We start from the raw sequence: 19,641 nt of genomic DNA on the forward strand, positions 1-19,641 counted from the left end.
CAGTTTTCGAGAATGATAGTGACGAAGAATAGTGAAATATGTTTGTTGGGTTGAACCAGAATCTGTTTAAGTTTGTAAACTATTACTGTCTTTATGTCTCTCTTTTGCATCATCTTTAAGCAAACATTATGTCAATTACAGTTTATTTATGGAGTTTTTACAGTCAGATTGTTGAGTGAAAATTACAGTTTATTTGTGGAGTTTTACAGTCAGTTTCTATCCAAATGTTTATTATTTTTTTGCTAAACCCATTATGTTATTAAGACCGCAGGCTAAAAAATACATGTTTTGAAATACTTTTATGAATATGAAAACCGAAATCAGATGATAATTGACAAATCGTTGTCTGGTTTCATTTTACGAGTACAAATTTATAAGCATTTTTCATCATAAAACATGCACAATCTCTTAAAGTGATAGATAAAATATTCTCTATAAAAGATACAGATTTTTCTTTATTTCATGTCAATCCGACAGACTCATGCTTCAACAACTATAATCTTAATGGAATCATGTCAATAAGAGGCTAATTATGGAGACATTAAGAGGCTAACTATGGGCCTTGATAAGAACACAAAAACTCCTTGCGGCTTTTGCTTTGTCCTGTAAGAATTGTTGACATTATATATGTTGGTATTAGATATAAACCCTTTAACCATCTTCTTTATTTATTCCCCATTTTCTTGACTAGATGTTTTACAAATTTGAATAGCATGTTTGGTATGACCCAAAATTGAAAACACTCACCTACATCAACATTCATAAATATGTATGCGTATCACAAGAATTGAAAGGGTATATGATTCTAATCTCAATTGTGAATCAAAAAACAAAATTGATAAGTTTTTTAAAAGCAAAAGAGTCCCCCGGCTTTATCAGACAATAACATTGGCAGCACTTGTAATTATGGGCCATAAATCAGCACATTCCTTCCCAATTAGACCAGTAATGGCAGAACCTGGTTTTTTTACCATCAAAAAAATAATGGTGAGTGAATGAATGAGGCCTAAAGATGATATAGTAATTTAACACATTTTGAGACATTTTTTACCTTTCATTTCTCCCTTAGGATTCACTATCACACCAACATTATCTGCATAGTAACAACATATTTATCAACCAAGATATTTACATATTACAATCAACAAATTTCATATATAAAAAAATTGTGTTGTGATTGTTTAAAATGGAGAAGACCAAGAAGTAGGTAAGACTTTCAACACAAATAAGTGAGTATAGTGTTTCTAAATACATCATTCATCATACCATAAACTCTATTCATTATCCCTAATACTCTTTCTTTAATATCTTAGTGGATATATACAATACCCAAATACCCTTGAAAACTAATACAAAAGAAAAACTATTTCTAAATCCTCAACATTGAGAGTTTGTCATACAAAAGTGAATTGCAGTGAAGAAGGGGGTTAAAGGCATTGTGATGATGAAGTGAGACATGAAAATCAATCAAAAAGTCAAATTGTACACTAACTAAATGGCACTTTGATTGTCAAAACAGATATCTAATTATGATAAACTTTGTTTGGTTAATTTGTTTACTTGTGGAAATGGGCATGCTTTTCAAATTGTTTGATTTGCCCTAGTTGTAATCAAATAAGGGATTGTATCAATTAGATCGTGAAAAGAGTGGGTTCTTCAGTCTAACTGTTCTAGTAAAGAATAACAAAAAATTGGTTAAACAAGTAACAAGTTATAACACAAAATAAAATCAGAATCTACTAAATCACCTTCAAAATACACCTTCAAAATACATGAACACTCCATCCTTTCGGCGCCAAGGCTTGCGTTGTCTAATAATGACAGCAGGCATGACCTTCTTTCTCAAATCAGGTTTCCCTTTCTTCACCGTCGCCATAACCATATCTCCCACACAAGCAGACGATAATCGATTCAAACGACCCTTGATCCCCTTCACTGATATGATGTAGAGATTCTTCGCGCTGGTATTGTCGGCACAGTTGACCGTAGCCGCCACAGGAAGACCCATTGACATGCGGAACTTGTTTCCCACCGATCCTCCGCGACCTGAAACACGTTGTTTTTCAACATTGAATTACTATCAAGTATCAAACATGTAGTTAATAGAGAATTTTACAGAAGATGAAAACACTAACCTCGCTTCGACATTTTGGCAACTTCAAAATACAAGGACAACGTGAAATTAGGGTTTTAGAGTATTTATATGAGAACCCTAAATTTAGGATTCGTGGCAGGAGAATATTACCAAATGCGAGAAATACCAAAGGCGAGAAATACCAAATACGAGAAATACATTTCTCGTAATTGAGCACCAAATGCGAGAAATACCAAATGCGAGAAATACATTTCTCGTAATTGAGCACCAAATGTGAGAAATACATTTCTCGTAATTGAGCACCAAATGCGAGAAATACCAAATGCGAGAAATATATTTCTCGTAATTGAGCGGTAAAATAGGCGCGCGAGGGGTATTACAGACTTTTCACAGGGCAAAAAGGCCCTTTTTGCCAACTTTATCAATCGTGGGCCTTTTTTGGAATTAGACCTCTTATGAGGGTCATTTCATCAAATTTCCCCTAATTAGTAAAACCGAAGGTTATACACCCCTCTCGGAATCTATTTTCAATACCGAAAGATTTGTTCCTCTCGGGAGTATTTAGGAGAGTTTTATAAAACTTTCGGTAAAAACTATCGGTAAAGGTCGATTTTTTACCAGTGGACGTTCATTAAACGTCAATAATTATGCGTCGCTAATTATACATTTTTTTGTAGTAAGGAGTGTATGATCGAAGACAAATTATAGTAAATAAGGACAAAACAAAAATTTCCAGAATGAACTAAACCAAACCTCCACAAATTAGGGTTTGGTGGAGGCACGTGTGGAAGACAAATAAGAATTTGTCTTTCAAAATTTCCAAAATGAACCGAACCAAACCCTAATTTGTCTTCCCATCGAATTTGTCTAGTAAAGGGGCAGTGGAGGCACGTGTGGAAGACAAATTCTTTTTCATTTTTACAAAAGGGGTAGATATGATCATTTGAAAGTTGAAACACTTTGGTGAATGGGAAGACACTATATATGATTCTACAAATTAGTATTAAATTTTATATAAATATTGAATTTCTAAACAAAATCTCATTTATATGGAGTGGAGATGCTAAGGATGAGTAGTTTTGATTCCTGTAAGTATTTTGTGCTTTAATGATTCTATTTAAGTAACCTCTGCGTATTAGATTGTCAGTCACATTCTTTTCTTCAATTAGGATGTTGATGATAATTTGTGCAAGGTCTAGAGGGATGAGTTCATGGTTCAGATGATGGTTACATTCTAAATAGTCATTATTGATAAGTAGTTTGACCGAGATAAAAATTTCATTTCTTATTATGTTATTTAGGATGACTAGATGTGAATGTTTGCTTGGTTAGAAAAGAATAAAATGATGATTATATGCTTGAATGGAAAGGAACAAAATGTTGGGTTTTGCAACAGCAAAAACTATGGATCTTCTTCGAAATCAAACCTGTAACAAATCAGTTTCCAAATTGTCTATGACGACAAACAGATTATGAAGACAGAAATAGCACAAAGCAATAAACGACAACACAATATACGTGGTTCGGTCAAAATTGACATACGTCCACGGGAGGGATAAGTTTCACTAAATCAAAGAAATGTCAATAGTAGAAACTTACATGCCCTGGTCTCAAATGAAAGAAGTGATTACACTAGGAATGATTGAACTACTCCACAATCAAAAGCTCCCACAATCTTTCTCTCTGGATCAGCCAAAGAATAAGAAGAAGAAGGAAACCAGAAAACCCTAGATCTGTAATTCACTCTCTCTCAACCTTACTATGTTATGAGAAAATACCCAAAAAAAGTATTTATACTCTAACACGTTTTCATAACAGAAAACCCTAACTCGTTTACCCAGAATTTAAAAAATCCGCCCGCAATGACAAGGAACAACTCAACAAAAAAAATCTTAACAAGATTTGTAGGACTGGAAGTAACCTTTGTGTGGAGTAATATGGAATGAAGCACATATGTCAACAATCTATGATGTTTCATTTGAAGATGTGCTAAGACAAGAGTCTTGACAGTTAGAAGCATATGTCAGTTCACCATCTAAAGCATAAGCAGATATATCTACACTCTGTTCTTTCTTTTCTTTGGGCTTCACTGTACCATTCGCTTTATCATTTTTAAATTTCCAGCACTCGTTTTTCCAGTGATCCATTTTTCCACAGTAATGGCAAGCACCATCCTTCTTTGGAGCTCTAGACTTGCTTCTAGACTTTCCCCTACTCGAACCACTTCTATTAATATCCTTTGATCTTCCTCTATCAGCCACCAACATATCAGACTTACACTAGTAAAAAAATCGACCTTTACCGACGGTTTTTACCGAAGGTTTTATAAAACTCTCCTAAATACTCCCGAGAGGAATAAATCTTTCGGTATTAAAAATAGATTCCAAGAGGGGTGTAAAACCTTCGGTTTTATCAATTATTACCGAAAGTTCTTTGTAGAACTTTCGGTTTTTACCTTCCCAAAAACCAAAAATAATTCTAAGTGTTGGATGTGGGTTAATTGCGAAGGTTTTTACAAAAACCTTCGGTTTTGAAATCCCGAGGATTTTTAATTGCGAAGGTTATTCAAAGAACCTTCGATTTTAACTTTTTTGAAATTCTCTTTTGCGAAGGTTTTCCAAAAACCTTCAGTTTTGACTCAATTAAAAATAATTTTATGTTTGGTAATGGTTATTTCCGAAGGGTTTGTAATAAATCTTCGGTTTTGACTAATATCAAAACCGAAAGTTATATGAAAACCTTCGGCATCTACCTCTATAAATACAAATCTTAACCCTTCTCTTTTTCATTTCACTCTCTGCTTTCTCTCTCTCCCGCGCCGCAGCCTCCTCCTCCACGCCGCTTCTTCTCTTCTCGGGTTCAGGTTTGTTTCATTTGTTTTTTTTATTTGTTAGATTTATTATTTTGTTTGATTGAAGTTATATTAGATTTAGGTTACAGTTTTTTTGTTTGATTAATATATATACATATATCTGAAATGCATTTAGGATGGGTGATTCATGGAATAGTCTTCGGCGTACACCGGAGAAATTGCCTCCGTGTTACCAGAATTTGCTGGCACAAACAGAAATTACGGCACGTGAGGAAGAGGTGAGACAGATGACGCTGGAAATGGAGCAAATCTGATTGAGGGATGCGGAAAGAGGCCGATTGCTGAGTGAAATTAAAGCGGACAAGGCTGAAATGGCCCAGAGATTAGAGAATCTCGAACAGGAACTTGTATTGTTTAGGAGTCGACTGAATCAACTACCCCCTCCTCCCACCCCATCTAATAATTTCTAGATTATATTGTTTGATTAATTATGTGTTTAGTTTCCCGTACGAACGATGACATTTTTATGTGTTTTGTTATAATAATTATGAATTATTATTATTATCTTTGGTTTTGGTTTAATAAGTTGTTCATGAATTATTTTATTTTTGTTTCCTTTTCACTTTTTTTTAAAAAAATAGCATGGCCAAAACCGAAGGTTTTCAAATAAACCTTCGGTTTTGACCCTCGGTTAAAAAAATCTAAAAATTTTCTAAGTATGGGGAAGGGTAAAAACCGAAGGTTTATTAGAAAACTTTCAGTTTTGACCCTCGGTTAAAAAAATCTGAAAATTTTCTAAGTATGGGGAAGGGTAAAAACCGAAGGTTTATTTGAAAACCTTCGGTTTTGACCCATGTTTAAAAAAATCTAAAAACCTTTTAAGTATGGGGAAGGGTAAAAACCGAAGGTTTATTAGAAAACCTTCGGTTTTGAACCTCGGTTAAAACAATCTGAAAATTTTCTAAGTATGGGGAAGGGTAAAAACTGAAGATTTATTAGAAAACTTTCAGTTTTGACCCTCGGTTAAAAATATCTGAAAATTTTCTAAATATGGGGAAGGGTAAAAACCGAAGGTTTATTAGAAAACCTTCGGTTTTGACCCATGTTTAAAAAAATCTAAAAATTTTCTAAGTATGAGGAAGGGTAAAAACCGAAGGTTTATTAGAAAAACTTCGGTTTTGACCCATGTTTAAAAAAATCTGAAAATTTTCTTAAGTATGGGGAAGGGTAAAAACCGAAGGTTTATTAGAAAACTTTCGGTTTTGACCCTCGGTTAAAAAAATCTGAAAATTTTCTAAGTATGGGGAAGGGTAAAAACCGAAGGTTTATTAGAAAACTTCCGGTTTTACCACTTCCTAATTTGTTAAATTATTTTGTTTTTAACCAACTAATCTTAACTCCTAACTAATATAATCAATTGTGTGTTGTATTTTAAAATTTAATATTGTGTTTAATGTTAAAATGTTTATTATTGTGTTTGATTATTATAGAGAAGTGTATTTGAATGTTTATGTTTGATTATCTTATGAATGTGTGTAATGTTTGATCATATGGATTGTGCAATATTTTAAGGATATCAAATGTGTTAAATTAATGTTGTTAAATGTCATTAGAAGTTGAGAAACCAAAGAATTTAACAATTTGTCAAGTGATAATTCCGAAAGTTATATAATTAACTTTCGGAAATAACCATCAAAAACAGAAAGTTAATAATATAACTTTCGGTTTTACCCTTCCCCCAAAACATACTAGTTAAGGTCAAGACCGAGAGTTTTATCTAAAACTTTCGGTTTTGATAGCTATTTCCAAAAGTTATGATAAAACTTTCGGAATTATCACTTCTTAATTTTTTAAATTAAAGTGTTTTTTACCTTCCAAATATAGACTCCTAACTAATATAATCAATTGTGTGTTGTATTTTAAAAATTAATATTGTGTTTAATGTTAAAATGTTTATGATTGTGTTTGATTATATAGAAAAGTATATATGAATGTTTATGTTTAATTAGCCTATGTATTTGTGTAATGTTTGATCATATGGATTGGGAAATGTTTTAAGGATATCAAATGAGTTAAATTAATGTTGTTCAAGGTTATTAGAAAGTGATAAACAAATTAATTTAAAATTTTGTAAAATTGTAAAACCGAAAGTTAATTATATAACTTTCGGAAATAGTTATCAAAACCGAGAGTTTATTTCACATCTCTCGGAAATATGAAAATCAAAACCGAAGGTTTTAATAAAAATTTTGGTTTTTATATTGATAAAATCGAAAGTTTTAATAAAACCTTCGAGTTTTACATTGATAAAAAACTGAGAGTTTTATTAAAACCTTCGTTTTTTATCAATGTAAAAACCGAAGGTTTTATTAAAACTTTCGGTAATAATTTAATAAAAATAAATAAAACCCTTTTTTCCCCTTTTCTTCTTCCCCGTTTCTTCCTCCCGCTTCTCTCTTCCGCGCCGCCTTCAGTCCGAGATCGACGCCGCCCGAAGACGTCGCCCGATAGAAGATGCCGCCGCCCAAAGACGACGACCGATAGACGACGACGACGCCGCCGCCACCGACCGAAGGCGCTCTCTGTTCCTGTTTGCCGCCTTCAAGCGCCGCTCTTCTCCTCCTTCAACCGCTGGTCTTCTCCTCCTTCAGCCGCCCGCCCTCGCATTTCCTCAAAGGTAATGAGTTATATATATATTGTTAGATAAAATAAGATCGGTTCAAATAAACCTAACTTAAACAAACTTCCCATGCAGGAACAAGGAACCGGACCGGATGAACAAGAGAACCAACTAAAGAAACCTAACCGGTCAAGCTACCAAACCGATCAAGAGTATTCGAAACGTGACCGCACAAAGAAAGGATCGGCCAAAGCTTAAAACCAGAATCATCAAACAGCCGATCATCCATAAGAGAGAAATAACCGGAAGAAGTCCGGTTACATCACTCATACAGAAAGACATTCGGCCAAGTCAAATGACCGACCAGTACAAGAAGACATTTCGGGTATCTGTTGAGAACGATACCAAAGGAACAGACTGAATACTTCCATATCCATGCAAGTCTGAGGAAAGACTGTAGGCTGCAGAAGACAGTACTACCGGATCATTCCACTTCGGGATAAGGCAGAAAGGAAATCTTCCAAGTACAGACAACTGTCCAACAGACAGTGCCTACATCAAGTAAAAGACAAACCCGGCAGGTTTGTCTTACACACCGGAAGAACAGACTGCCAGGTCTGAGACAAAGCACCAGGTCTGAGGTTGACCGTCAGGTCTGAGGAAACGACCGCAGGTCTGAACCTCTGAGACACTGAATCACTGCAGCTCTGATCAGCCAATCAGATTCAAGGCAGTGAAATATGACCGTTGGCATATTTCACATATAAAAGGAGGTAGCTGAAGAAGAGTAAATGCAGTTACTTAAGAAGGATATACGTTGTGTCACATTTTTGAGAGAGCATTTACTACAAGTGATAAGAGTGTGCTGTGTTAGAAAGCCTAAGTGTTGAAAGTTAAAGTGTGTCTTACAATTTCGGTATAAATTGTAAGAGTGTTATCGAGCAGGAAATAAGTCTTGATCGGTTTGTACTTGTATTCCTTAGTGAATATCCTTCTCGCGGTTTCGAGAGGAAGGGGTGACGTAGGAGTTTTATCTCCGAACATCCATAAAATCTGTCTTGTCATTTACTTTCTGCTGGCTTCATTATCTAACCGGTTAACTTAACCACACCGCTCCAAACCGACTTTATACTAACCATACCGAATATCCAGATTACCGAAACCGACCCACCATTTCCAAATCTTCATCATCTGAAACCAACCGTGCCTATCATACAAGCGTGCCGCTTCAACCTGAAAGCAAACCTCTTCCGCGCTTGAACCTAGTTCAAGGGTTTGTGACAGGTTGTGTAGTATTGAAACCCCGGTGTTAATCTCTAACAGGATTAATCACCACCCTACGAGTAAGAACCGCTAACCGGTCCAACCCCCGGTCCACCAGCGGCAATCTAGATCCTAACATATATATATATATATATATATATATATGAATTGAAATTTAGGTTAGGTTAGAATTATGATTGGAGTTTATGTTAGAATTTTAGGTTTGAATTTTATGTATCAATTTTAGGTTAGAATTTGGATTTTTGTTTGATTGAAGTCTGATTTTGGTTTGATTACATTTTGATTTAGATTAGATCTTGTTTAAATTAAGGTTTTAGTTTGATTTTGATTTGTTTTTTGTATGATTTTGGTTAAATTTAGGTTAGAGTAATTTATTGAATAATGAATTGATTATTATTGTTTGTTTATGTTAGATTTGAGTTTGTGAATGCATTGATTATTGTTCATTTAGGTTAGATTGGTTTGATGTTTGTTTGATTTAGGTTGGATTGGTTTCATGTTGGTTTGATTTTGGTTGGATTGAGGTTTGATTTTGGTTTGATTTAGGTTAGATTGGTTTGATGTTGGTTTGATTTTCGTTTGATTGAGGTTTGAGTTAGGTTAGATTGGTTTGATGTTGGTTTGATTTTGGTTTGATTAAATTTTGATTTTTGTTTGATTTATGTTATATTGGTTTGATGTTGGTTTGATTGAGGTTAGATTTTGGTTTGATTTAGGTTAGATTGATTATATTTATTGTTATCAGGTTTCATCCACCGTCTATTGAAAATCGTCGAGCTTCCTCCACCTTCAGCCGCCTCCTCCACCGTCGCCGCCGGCACAACTTCTAAATAAGGTAAGTTTTAAATGTTTTTAATAATATTTGAATTGAATTGGATGGTTAGGTTAGTAATTTATTATATGGTTAGGTTAGTATTTTATTATATGGTTAGGTTAGTATTTTATTATATGGTTAGGTTAGTAATTTAATGTTAGACTTATGTTAGATTTTAATGTTAGATTTAAGTTTGATTTATGTTTGGGGTTGATTTATCTTAGATTAGGTTATAATTGTTATATGGAATAAATTGTGTATGTATAAAATTATGTTGGATTAGAATTGATTGTTTCGAAATGTGTAGGAATGAAATAATGTTAGATTATATGTATGTTAGATTTAAGGTGGAATTTTGGTTGGATATGTAGAGATTATGTGGAATTTTGGTTGGATATGTAGAGATTATGTTAGAATTATGTAATCCTAATTAATTTAGACAAAGTTAAGTAAATAATAATGTGGGTTGTTTTCCATTTTATTATAAAGATGGAAGTACCCGATAAAAGCTGGATGACCTTACGTCGAGATCATCCAGATTATGAGGAAGGTGTTGACAAATTCCTCGAGTTTGCTGTTAGGAGTACATCCCGACAAACAGTGAAATATCCTTGCGTGAAATGCTTGAACACGCCGTTTATGGAAATAGACGAAGTGAAGACTCACCTCATCATTTATGGAATAAATGTGCATTATGAGTATTGGTATTGTCATGGAGAAAAGAGACGTACTACTCAAGTGGTTAATGACGATGTCGATGAAGATGCTGATGACTATGATGATGATGATAATGATCAGTCAGAGGATGTCGTGCCAGAATTCAACGATCCGAGAACGGAGACGAATAATACAGTTAACGAAGAGGTCAATGAAGAACGTTATATGCACAATTTCATAAACGATATGTTCTCCAACGTTAATGATGTCCCGAACAACCATGAACCAGTCGAAGATGCGCAGAGATTTTATTAATTGCTTGATGATTCCAAACGGCCATTGTATGAAGGAGCTCGAATAACGAAATCATCGGCACTATTGAAACTACATCACATAAAGAATGTATGTCAATGGACAAATTCTTCGTTCGATATGTTGTTGCGTCTACTTAAAGACTACATATTACCGATTGACTCTCAATTGCCAAACTCCTACTACGAAAGTAAAAAATTCATTACTGATATCGGGCTTAAGTATGACAAGATAGACGCATGTAAGAACAATTGTATGCTATTTTGGAAGGACGACAAAAATGAAGATTCTTGTAGAGTTTGCGGTCTTTCAAGATGGAAAGTCGACCAAACAAATGGGACAGTTCGAGAGAAGCAAAATGGGAAATTTATTCCAAAGAAAGTGTTGATATATTTCCCTCTAATACCAAGACTGCAAAGACTATACATGTCCTCAAAAACGGCTCCAATGATGAGATGGCATAAAGAAGGAAGAGTTGATAGTGATACGTTGAGACATCCCGCTGATTCCTTAACTTGGAAAACGTTCAATGAAAATTATAAAGATTTTGCGTCTGAATCTCGAAACGTAAGACTGGGTTTATCAAGCGATGGGTTTCAACCATTTGCGAATGGAAAAAAGTCATATAGTGTGTGGCCGGTTATTCTTGTTCCTTATAATGTGTCACCCACTACTTGCATGGATTCTAGCAATTTTATTTTATCTATGTTAATTCCGGGTCCAAAGAGTCCGGGAGATGCAATTGACATATTTCTCCAGCCATTGATCAACGAGTTGACTGAACTGTGGCAAACTGGTGTGAGAACGTTTGATGCACACACCTCGCAATACTTTAACATGCGAGCGGCGTTGTTTTGGACCATTAACGACTTTCCCGCCTACGCGAATTTATCAGGCTGGAGTACGAAAGGTAAATTTTCTTGTCCTTGTTGTAACAACGACACGGTATCTCTTCGATTGGTTCATGGTTCAAAACAATGTTACATGGGTCATAGATGCTTCCTTCCACCAAAGCACAAATACAGAAGGGATAAAGAGTCGTTTGATGGTCGAACTGATTATAGAGAGCCCCCTAGATTGTTAACGGGTCAAGAAAGTTACGAGCAAGCACGAGACCTAGAAGACATAATTCTTAGTACTGATCTGAGCAAGAAAACCAAGATATATCATGAAACGCGGGGAGACAATTAGAACAAATTGAGCATTTTCTTTCGTTTGCCTTATTGGAAATCATTATTATTGAGACATAATTTGGATGTGATGCATATTGAGAAAAATATTTGTGATAGCGTTTTGGGAACAATAATGAATGTGAAAGAGAAGACTAAGGATGGTCTTAAAGCCCGTAAAGACTTACAACTGTTAGGCATAAAATCATGGTTGCATCCTATAAATGATGAAGGAGTGGTTCATTATCCAGAAGCGCCTTTCACTTTGACATCTGATAATAAAAAACGTCTTTTGAAATTCTTGAAAGATCTCAAGTTGCCTGATGGTTTTGCTCAAATATCAGTGGTTGTGTAAATTTGGAAGAGAAAAAGATTTCGGGATTAAAGAGTCATGATTGTCACATTTTGTTAGAATATCTTATTCCTTTAGCAACCCGTGGATTACTTCCAGATAATGTGTATGATGCGTTAGTAAATTTGTCTCGGTTCTTTCAGTTGTTGTGTTTCAAAGAGTTGATTCAAGCGGACCTCGAACAATTGTACATGGATATTACATTGACACTTTGCAAATTTGAAATGATTTTTCCGCCGTCAATCTTCGACATCATAATGCATCTCCCGGTTCACTTGTCATTTGAGGCTTTGCTTGGGGGACCTGTTCAGTATCGATGGATGTATCCATTTGAACATTACATGGGTACAATGAAAAGATATTTGCGGAATAATAACCACCCAGAAGCCTCTATAAGCGAGAGTTATCTTGTAAATGAGAGTATTAATTTATGTGTCAGGTATATGGAGGAAGAAGAGCAAGAAAATGCACAAGCTGAAATCTCGGGCATTTCAATATTTTCATCGTTGGAAGACCTATCGAACGGAAAAATATACAACTTGTATTATATCGATCGAGTGACGGCTCATTCATACATTTTGAAAAATTGCCCCGAAGCAGAACCTTTTTACATGTAAGATTCTATGTTGCTGTTATTAATTAACATTAAAGAGTATGCTATTTAATATTCGATCTATTTGCAGAGATTACATGCAGTATTGCAATATCAACGAGTCTCGTGGAGAAACGTTTGCCGCATATTTCAAGCATAGAGTGAGTTAATTATAAACCATATATCCTAACTCTTTATATTTATTTTAACAACTACATTTCTGGTATATGTATGTATAGGTTGCTCAATTACCCGAATTTAACGACATATCAAGAGACCTCAAGATCTTAGGAGAAGGTCCAAGTATGTACTCGTCTGTGTATGTTTGGTGTAAAGTAAACGGATATAAATTCTGTACAGAAAAACATGACGAAGGTTTGACCACTCAAAATAGTGGGGTGATTGTTGAAGGGTTCAATGGGTCTGAAACTATGTCATACTACGAAATTTTAACGGATATAATCGAAGTGCAATACTTTTCTCACAAACGAGTTGTTTTATTCAAGTGTAAGTGGTTTGATACACACTCGGGGGAACTAGGAGTGAAAGTGGATAAATATGGCTTCGTAAGTATAAATGTAAACCGAATTTTAAAAACCCAAAGTCAAGACCCGTATATATTGGCGAGTCAAGCAAAACAAGTATTCTACGCCCCTAATATGTCAGCCCGACCCGGTTGGAAGATTGTGACAAAAATAAAACCGCGGTTTACAAATATATAGTTCAGATTAATTAATTAGGTAGATTACGTTTTTTACTTTATATTAATTCTTATTACTACTTTATTTCAATTATTCGCTCATTTATTAATGGTATGCATTAAGAATGTCTAAAGGTAGTAAAGAACCTTGGTGGAGTTTGAGGAAAACACCCAGCAAACTCTCTAAGCGGTACCAAAACCTCATTGTACAATCAGAAAACTTAAGGCTCCGAGAATCGTCTTCTAGAGATCCACCACCTATTGTTGTGGTCCCGATAGCTACTGCTCCCCCAGCAGACGAGGATGTTGATGCTGTTGAGGCAGAAGAGTTTGTAGAGAGTACGTTTGCCGATATGGGGGATGACGACGATGAGGCTGACGACGAGGGTCACGAGGAGCCTCAGGAGGAGGATGAAGAGGAGGAGCATGGATCCACTCCCGACCCATCATCGACAGGTAACTTGTTTACAATTAGTTATAGTTTGAATTGATTCACATATCTAATTATGAATTTTATAATTTTGAAGAATCTTGTGCCCGCAAGAGACGGGAGGAAAACAAGAATATTGCGTTATCTAAGAGACCAGTGGGGACAAGAATTCCTCTAACTTTTAGAGAGGTAGATGGGAGGCCCGGCGGTGTTGACGTTGGAAGAACAAGGTGGTCTAGACATGTGGGGTCGGTTGTGCGGGATCCCTCAGCCGTCTCGTACCGTCTTTTGAAGTGGAAGGCATTAAGTGCTGACCAATTGGATTACATTTGGACTGATGTGAAGGTAAAGATTAATTAATTATACATTAATCATTCAATAATTATTTTAAAACATTTAAATGTTTTTATTTTCAGGATCCGTTCGAGGCTACTAATGGTCCTATTGATTCTTTTCGAAAGACCGGAATGGGACACGTTAGACAGATATGGGATAGATGGCGCTCGGATTTGCTCAAGGAATATATCCGCGTCCATAAAGGAGACGAGGCCGCGGTACTTGCCAATCGTCCACCAGACTACGATCGAGATGATTGGGAGTTTGTGTGTCGCAACCATTTCTTTGCGGACAAATTTAAGGTACGGTTTCATAATTCAAATAAATATGATATTAGTTATTCTAACTTCAATTTGTTTATTTGAAATTCAGAAAAATAGTAGCACAAATATAGCTAACAGAAAGAAGCTAAAATTCCCGCATCATACGGGAAGTAGACCGTTTGCTCAAACTGAAGAAGAGTTGGTAAATACATTATTTGTAATAACTTAATATAAAGATTGTTATGAATTATATAAATTTTTTATTTCAACAGGCAATTGAAATGGGACGGGCTCCATCTGTCGTTGAAGTGTTCAAGAGGACCCGTACCCCAAAACCGACAAAAGAAAACCCAACTCCCGTCCCGGACGAACGCGTGCAAGAGAAAATTGTAAGTGAATTGAATTTAAATAAATTACTTATAAGTAGTTTATAAATTATTATATAATTGACAAATTATTTCAAATGTGCAGGTTGAGATGGAGGAAGTTCTAAGTAACGAATCGGAAATATCAGACTTTGAGTTGACGGAGAGAGTATTCGGACGCCAAAAGCATGGGGGAGTATTCGGTATGGGATCAGGCGTCCGACCCACACACATTCGTGAGGATCTCCGAAGTTCTAACAATTCTCAACGAGCCACTGATCGATTGTTTGAGGAGAATCAAAGAATGACGATGGAACTTGAGGAATTGAAGAAAATGGATGAAGAAAAAACTCAAACGATTAATCAAATACAATTGGAAAAGGTAGAATTGATTTCAAGAATGGATAGGGAAAGTGCAAAACAGGAGAAGGAAAGGTTAGAATTGAATGCAAGATTAGAGAGTTTTGAAATGTTTATGTGGCAATATCAACCACCCCCTCCCCCACCAGCTAATTCTAAGACGTTTCGACTATATGAATTGATTGAATAGGTTTAATGGTTAATGTAAAACATGTTGTTGGGATGATTGATTTGAGAATTTTGGAATGATCATTTTGTTTTATGAATTGATTGGTTTGGCTGAACAGGTTTAGGTTTCGGTTTCGGTTGAGCACAAAATAATAGGGCTATTTTGTAAATTTTGTAGGGAAAAACCGAAAGTTAAATGGAATCTTTCGGTTTTTCCTCAAAGGGAAAAACCGAAGGTTAAATTAATAACTCTCGGTTTTTCTTCAAAAAAAAAACGAAGGTTAATTGCATATCTTTTTAGTTTTTCCTCAAAGGGAAAAACCGAAGGTTAATTGCATATCTTTCAGTTTTTCCTCAAAGGGAAAAATCGAAGGTTAATTGCATATCTTTCGGTTTTTCTTCAAAGGAAAAAACCGAAGGTTAATTGCATATCTTTCGATTTTTCCCTTTAAAGAAAAACCGAAGGTTAATTCAATAACTCTCAGTTTTTCTTCAAAGGGAAAAACCGAAGGTTAATTGCATATCTTTCGGTTTTTCTTCAAAGAGAAAAACCGAAAGTTAATTCAATAACTCTCGGTTTTCTCCTTTGAAGAAAAACCGAGAGTTGTATGGAAAACTTTCGGTTTTTCTCTCGGTTATCTAAACCGAAAACTCTAGGATATCTTTCGGTAAAGGCACAATTATTTTTAACGACAGAGTCAATACTGAGGAATGGTGAGAGTTACATTAACTCTCGGAATTTGGTCTATACCGAAAGTTATAGGGTCAAAACCGAGAGTTTTTACTCTCGGTTTTGACCACTTTTTCACCAGTGTTAGAGGGTTTATCCCCTTTCGATTCTCCTCATCAAGTAAGGAACTGGTGACAAATGCCATGTTGACTTTACCATTTGGTGCTGAGTTGTTGAGAGTGATAATAAGTGTCTCAAAACTAGCAGGAAAAGATCCAAGGACTAAAAGTGCTTGCACCTCATCATCAAAGTTTATCTTCATACTACTCAACTAATTCAAAATATTTTGAAATTCATTCAAGTGCTCAGCAATTGATTTATTATCAATGTACTTCAGATTCACCAGCCTTCGTACCAGTGCTGTTTTATTCCCTACTGACCTCCCAGCATAGAGAGCTTCAAGTTTGCTCCACACACCATACGCCGTAGTCTCATTCTCAACATGGTGTACAACATTTACACCAACCCAGGAATGAATAAAGCTGCAGGACTTTCTATCTATCTTTTTCCAATCAGCCTCTTTTGTAGTCTCAGGTCTAACACCTCCATTTTCAATTACTTCATTCAAATCATCTGAAATTAACAGATCACTAATCAGCAGTTTCCATTGCCTATAGTTTGTACCATTCAGACTCACCATATCAGGTCTAGATTTCCCCATTATTACTGCCTTAACAACTGACAAAAACTCCAGCAAAGAAACCAGTTGATCTCTTCTATGAATTTCGCCAAATAACCAGCAGAGCACTCTGCTCTAATGTTAAAACAGATAATCAATCAATACTGCTCTGATACCACTGTTGGGTTTTGTAACAACAAATCTATGGATCTTCTTCGAAATCAAACCTGTAACAAATCAATTTCTAAATCATCTATGACGACAAACAGATTACGAAGACAGAAATAGCACAAAGCAATAAACGACAATACGATATACGTGGTTCGGTCAAAATTGACCTACGTCCACGGGAGGGATAAGTTTCATTAAATCAAACAAATGTCAATATTAGAAACTTACATGCCCTGCTCTCAAATGAAAGAAGTGATTACACTAGGAGTGATTGGACTACTCCACAATCAAAAGTTCCCCCAATCTTTCTCTCTGGATCAGCCAAAGAACAAGAAGAAGAAAGAAATCAGAAAACCCTAGATCTGTAATTCACTCTCTCTCAACCTTACTGTATTATGAGAAAATACCCAAAAAAAATATATATATACTTTAACTCGTTTTCATAACAGAAAACCCTGAACCGTTTACCCAGAATTTAAAAACCCGCCCACAATGACAAGAACATCTCAACACAAAAAACATCTTAACAAGAGGGGTAGAAATGAATACATCAAATCTTCCTTATTCACACCCCATTTGATGTTCAAAAAGGAACATTGTAGTTTTGTTTAAAACGGAATATTTTGAAAATAAAATAAACATTGCCCAAAAAATAAATCGATATAAAGAAGTGAATCAATCTTTTAGCAACGAAAATAGGAAGTTAGAAATAGTCTAAAACTGCTGCTTCTTTTCTAATGCAACAATAATCGAATTTGTTCTCCTACTTTTCCTCACCGCCAAAATCATTCATTGCGGCTACATGTCATTCTCAAGAAAAAAATGAGAAGAAACCATATTCATCTAAAAATGGGTGATTTTCATCATCAAACCAATCAAGTGGATCAACATAAAATTCATTTCCATCGAATAGTTGCATAATTGGAGTCGTTGATGATCCCGGATTATATACATTTTGCGTCTCATCCTGCACCCAAAGTTCCCTGTATTTCTCTTTAGGGGATGACCTTTCTTCGATCTCTAAAGTCATTGGTTCCTTTCCTTTATTACTTTTATTTAAACCATCTTCTTCTCCACTACTTGCAATTAAAATTGGTTCTTTAGGATTATCCTTAGAGTTTTCAACAGCAGTTTCTTGCATTTTTAGCTGGTCTTGATAGATTGACGTGACATGCAAATAATAACTCTGAGCTGATATACCACAGAGGTTGTTTTGATTTACTTTTTCATTTCTCTTGTTGGAGCCAAACAAATTGTCTTTACCTATATCATTAAGTGAGAATCAGATGAAGTTTGCATGAGAGCTTGAGATTCTTAAACTATATATTGAGTAAACATGAAAATCAATATTGTATATGTTTAATAAAGAATAAAAAACAGTATAAAAAATTTAATGTTTCATATGAATAATAAATAAATGTAATAATCTATACCCATTATGGAGTGTTCATTCGGTAACATCATCAAGAGATTTTGTGTGTTGGTAGTATAACCGCTAAAAATGTTATTCTTACTGCAATTATAGTAGGTAAACTCATAAGAAAAAACAGGTCAAATAAATGTATTTTTTTATTCTTCAATTGAAATTTGAAAAATACCTATTGTCGACACCACCTCTGATTAAACATATATCTGAGAGTTCATTAACATTTTCAAACTGTTTCCTTGTCTGCACAAGGAAGGAAAGCAACTGATATCTTAGTAGCTTTATAAATTAAAATAGAAGTAAAAGAAAAAAGTTGGAACAAAAACAAATTCTTAATTAGTTGCATATATATATATATATATATATATATATATATATATATATATATATATATATATATTATCCATGTAACATAATATTTTTTGTCATTTCATATTAACTTAACTATAACAAAACAAAATGCAATCATATTGTATGTGTTATATAACAATTTAATAAATCTGTATAAACTTACATATAACATGAATATGTTTAAATTAACTAGCTAGTAGAATTGATAAAAGATTATTTGTATTATAAACTTCTTAGTTGTAAGAACATAAGGTAATGTAATCAAATTTATTCATATAAAATCATTCTAATAAATCAAATTTGAAACCTAATAAGCCTATATCAATACTTAATTAAAATCTCATAACAATGCTAGCTTAGTTTAAATGAACAAAACTTAATATACATAAACAAGAATGCATACCTTAGGCCATCTCCCGTTTCTCTCTTCAAGCAAGGCTAGGTCATGTGAATAAACAAAGAAAGGGTTCATCGTATTTATACCATGTTTTAAATAAAAATCTTTATTAGAACTAATAAAATAGAAAGACCAATTTACTTGTGGTTCCTATAAGACTGGTATCTATGCTTAAGGATGGATCAATATTAGTAGAAATCGGCCTGCATTTAGTTTTTTTTTTGGTAAAATTCATAGAAGAACCTTGGTTATATATATAAGAAATGTATTAAGAAAGTGGAAGAACTACTAACATTGTCAATGATTGATTAACCTTGTCATTAGAAGTGTATGTCATAGGGAATGACCTTTTGTTACCTGAAAGTGTGACGATGATGTTTTGATCGACTGAACCTTCAAGAATTCTACAACCTATTGAACGTAGAAAATGTGGGTTTGTCGAATGTTGTAGTTCAGAAATTGTTTTCCATGAAAATAATTGGAGATGAGTTGTTAATGGCAGGACGACAGATTTTTAAGCTATTGGTTGCATCCATTTTGATTTACATTTTGAAGATTGAAAACCTTATTAATAAAATTGTAACAACCAATTAGAGTTTATTCATAAGATATCTTGAC

At 34.6% G+C, this 19,641-nt stretch overlaps 1 protein-coding gene across 1 annotated transcript; it reads right to left on the reverse strand.

The window, feature by feature from the left end:
* Nucleotides 1-875: 875 nt before the first annotated feature.
* Nucleotides 876-2,148, reverse strand: LOC124917898 (60S ribosomal protein L23-like). The gene is made up of 4 exons (XM_047458165.1): nucleotides 2,136-2,148; nucleotides 1,762-2,046; nucleotides 1,052-1,093; nucleotides 876-958 (listed from the first exon to the last, which is right to left on the reverse strand). Exons 1-4 carry the CDS (start codon nucleotides 2,146-2,148, stop codon nucleotides 876-878), a joined length of 423 nt encoding a protein of 140 aa, XP_047314121.1.
* Nucleotides 2,149-19,641: the final 17,493 nt, after the last annotated feature.

Source organism: Impatiens glandulifera, unplaced genomic scaffold (assembly GCF_907164915.1).
Source record: "Impatiens glandulifera unplaced genomic scaffold, dImpGla2.1, whole genome shotgun sequence".
In the NCBI taxonomy this organism is placed as follows: domain Eukaryota; kingdom Viridiplantae; phylum Streptophyta; class Magnoliopsida; order Ericales; family Balsaminaceae; genus Impatiens; species Impatiens glandulifera.

Bases quoted from the DNA above. Each gene is read 5' to 3' on its own strand.
- LOC124917898 (XM_047458165.1), bottom strand. The intron at 1,094-1,761 runs GTGTATTTTGAA...GTTACTATGCAG, and splicing joins AGTGTTCATGTATTTTGAAG to ATAATGTTGGTGTGATAGTG. The intron at 959-1,051 runs GTAAAAAATGTC...TAAAAAAACCAG, and splicing joins TCCTAAGGGAGAAATGAAAG to GTTCTGCCATTACTGGTCTA.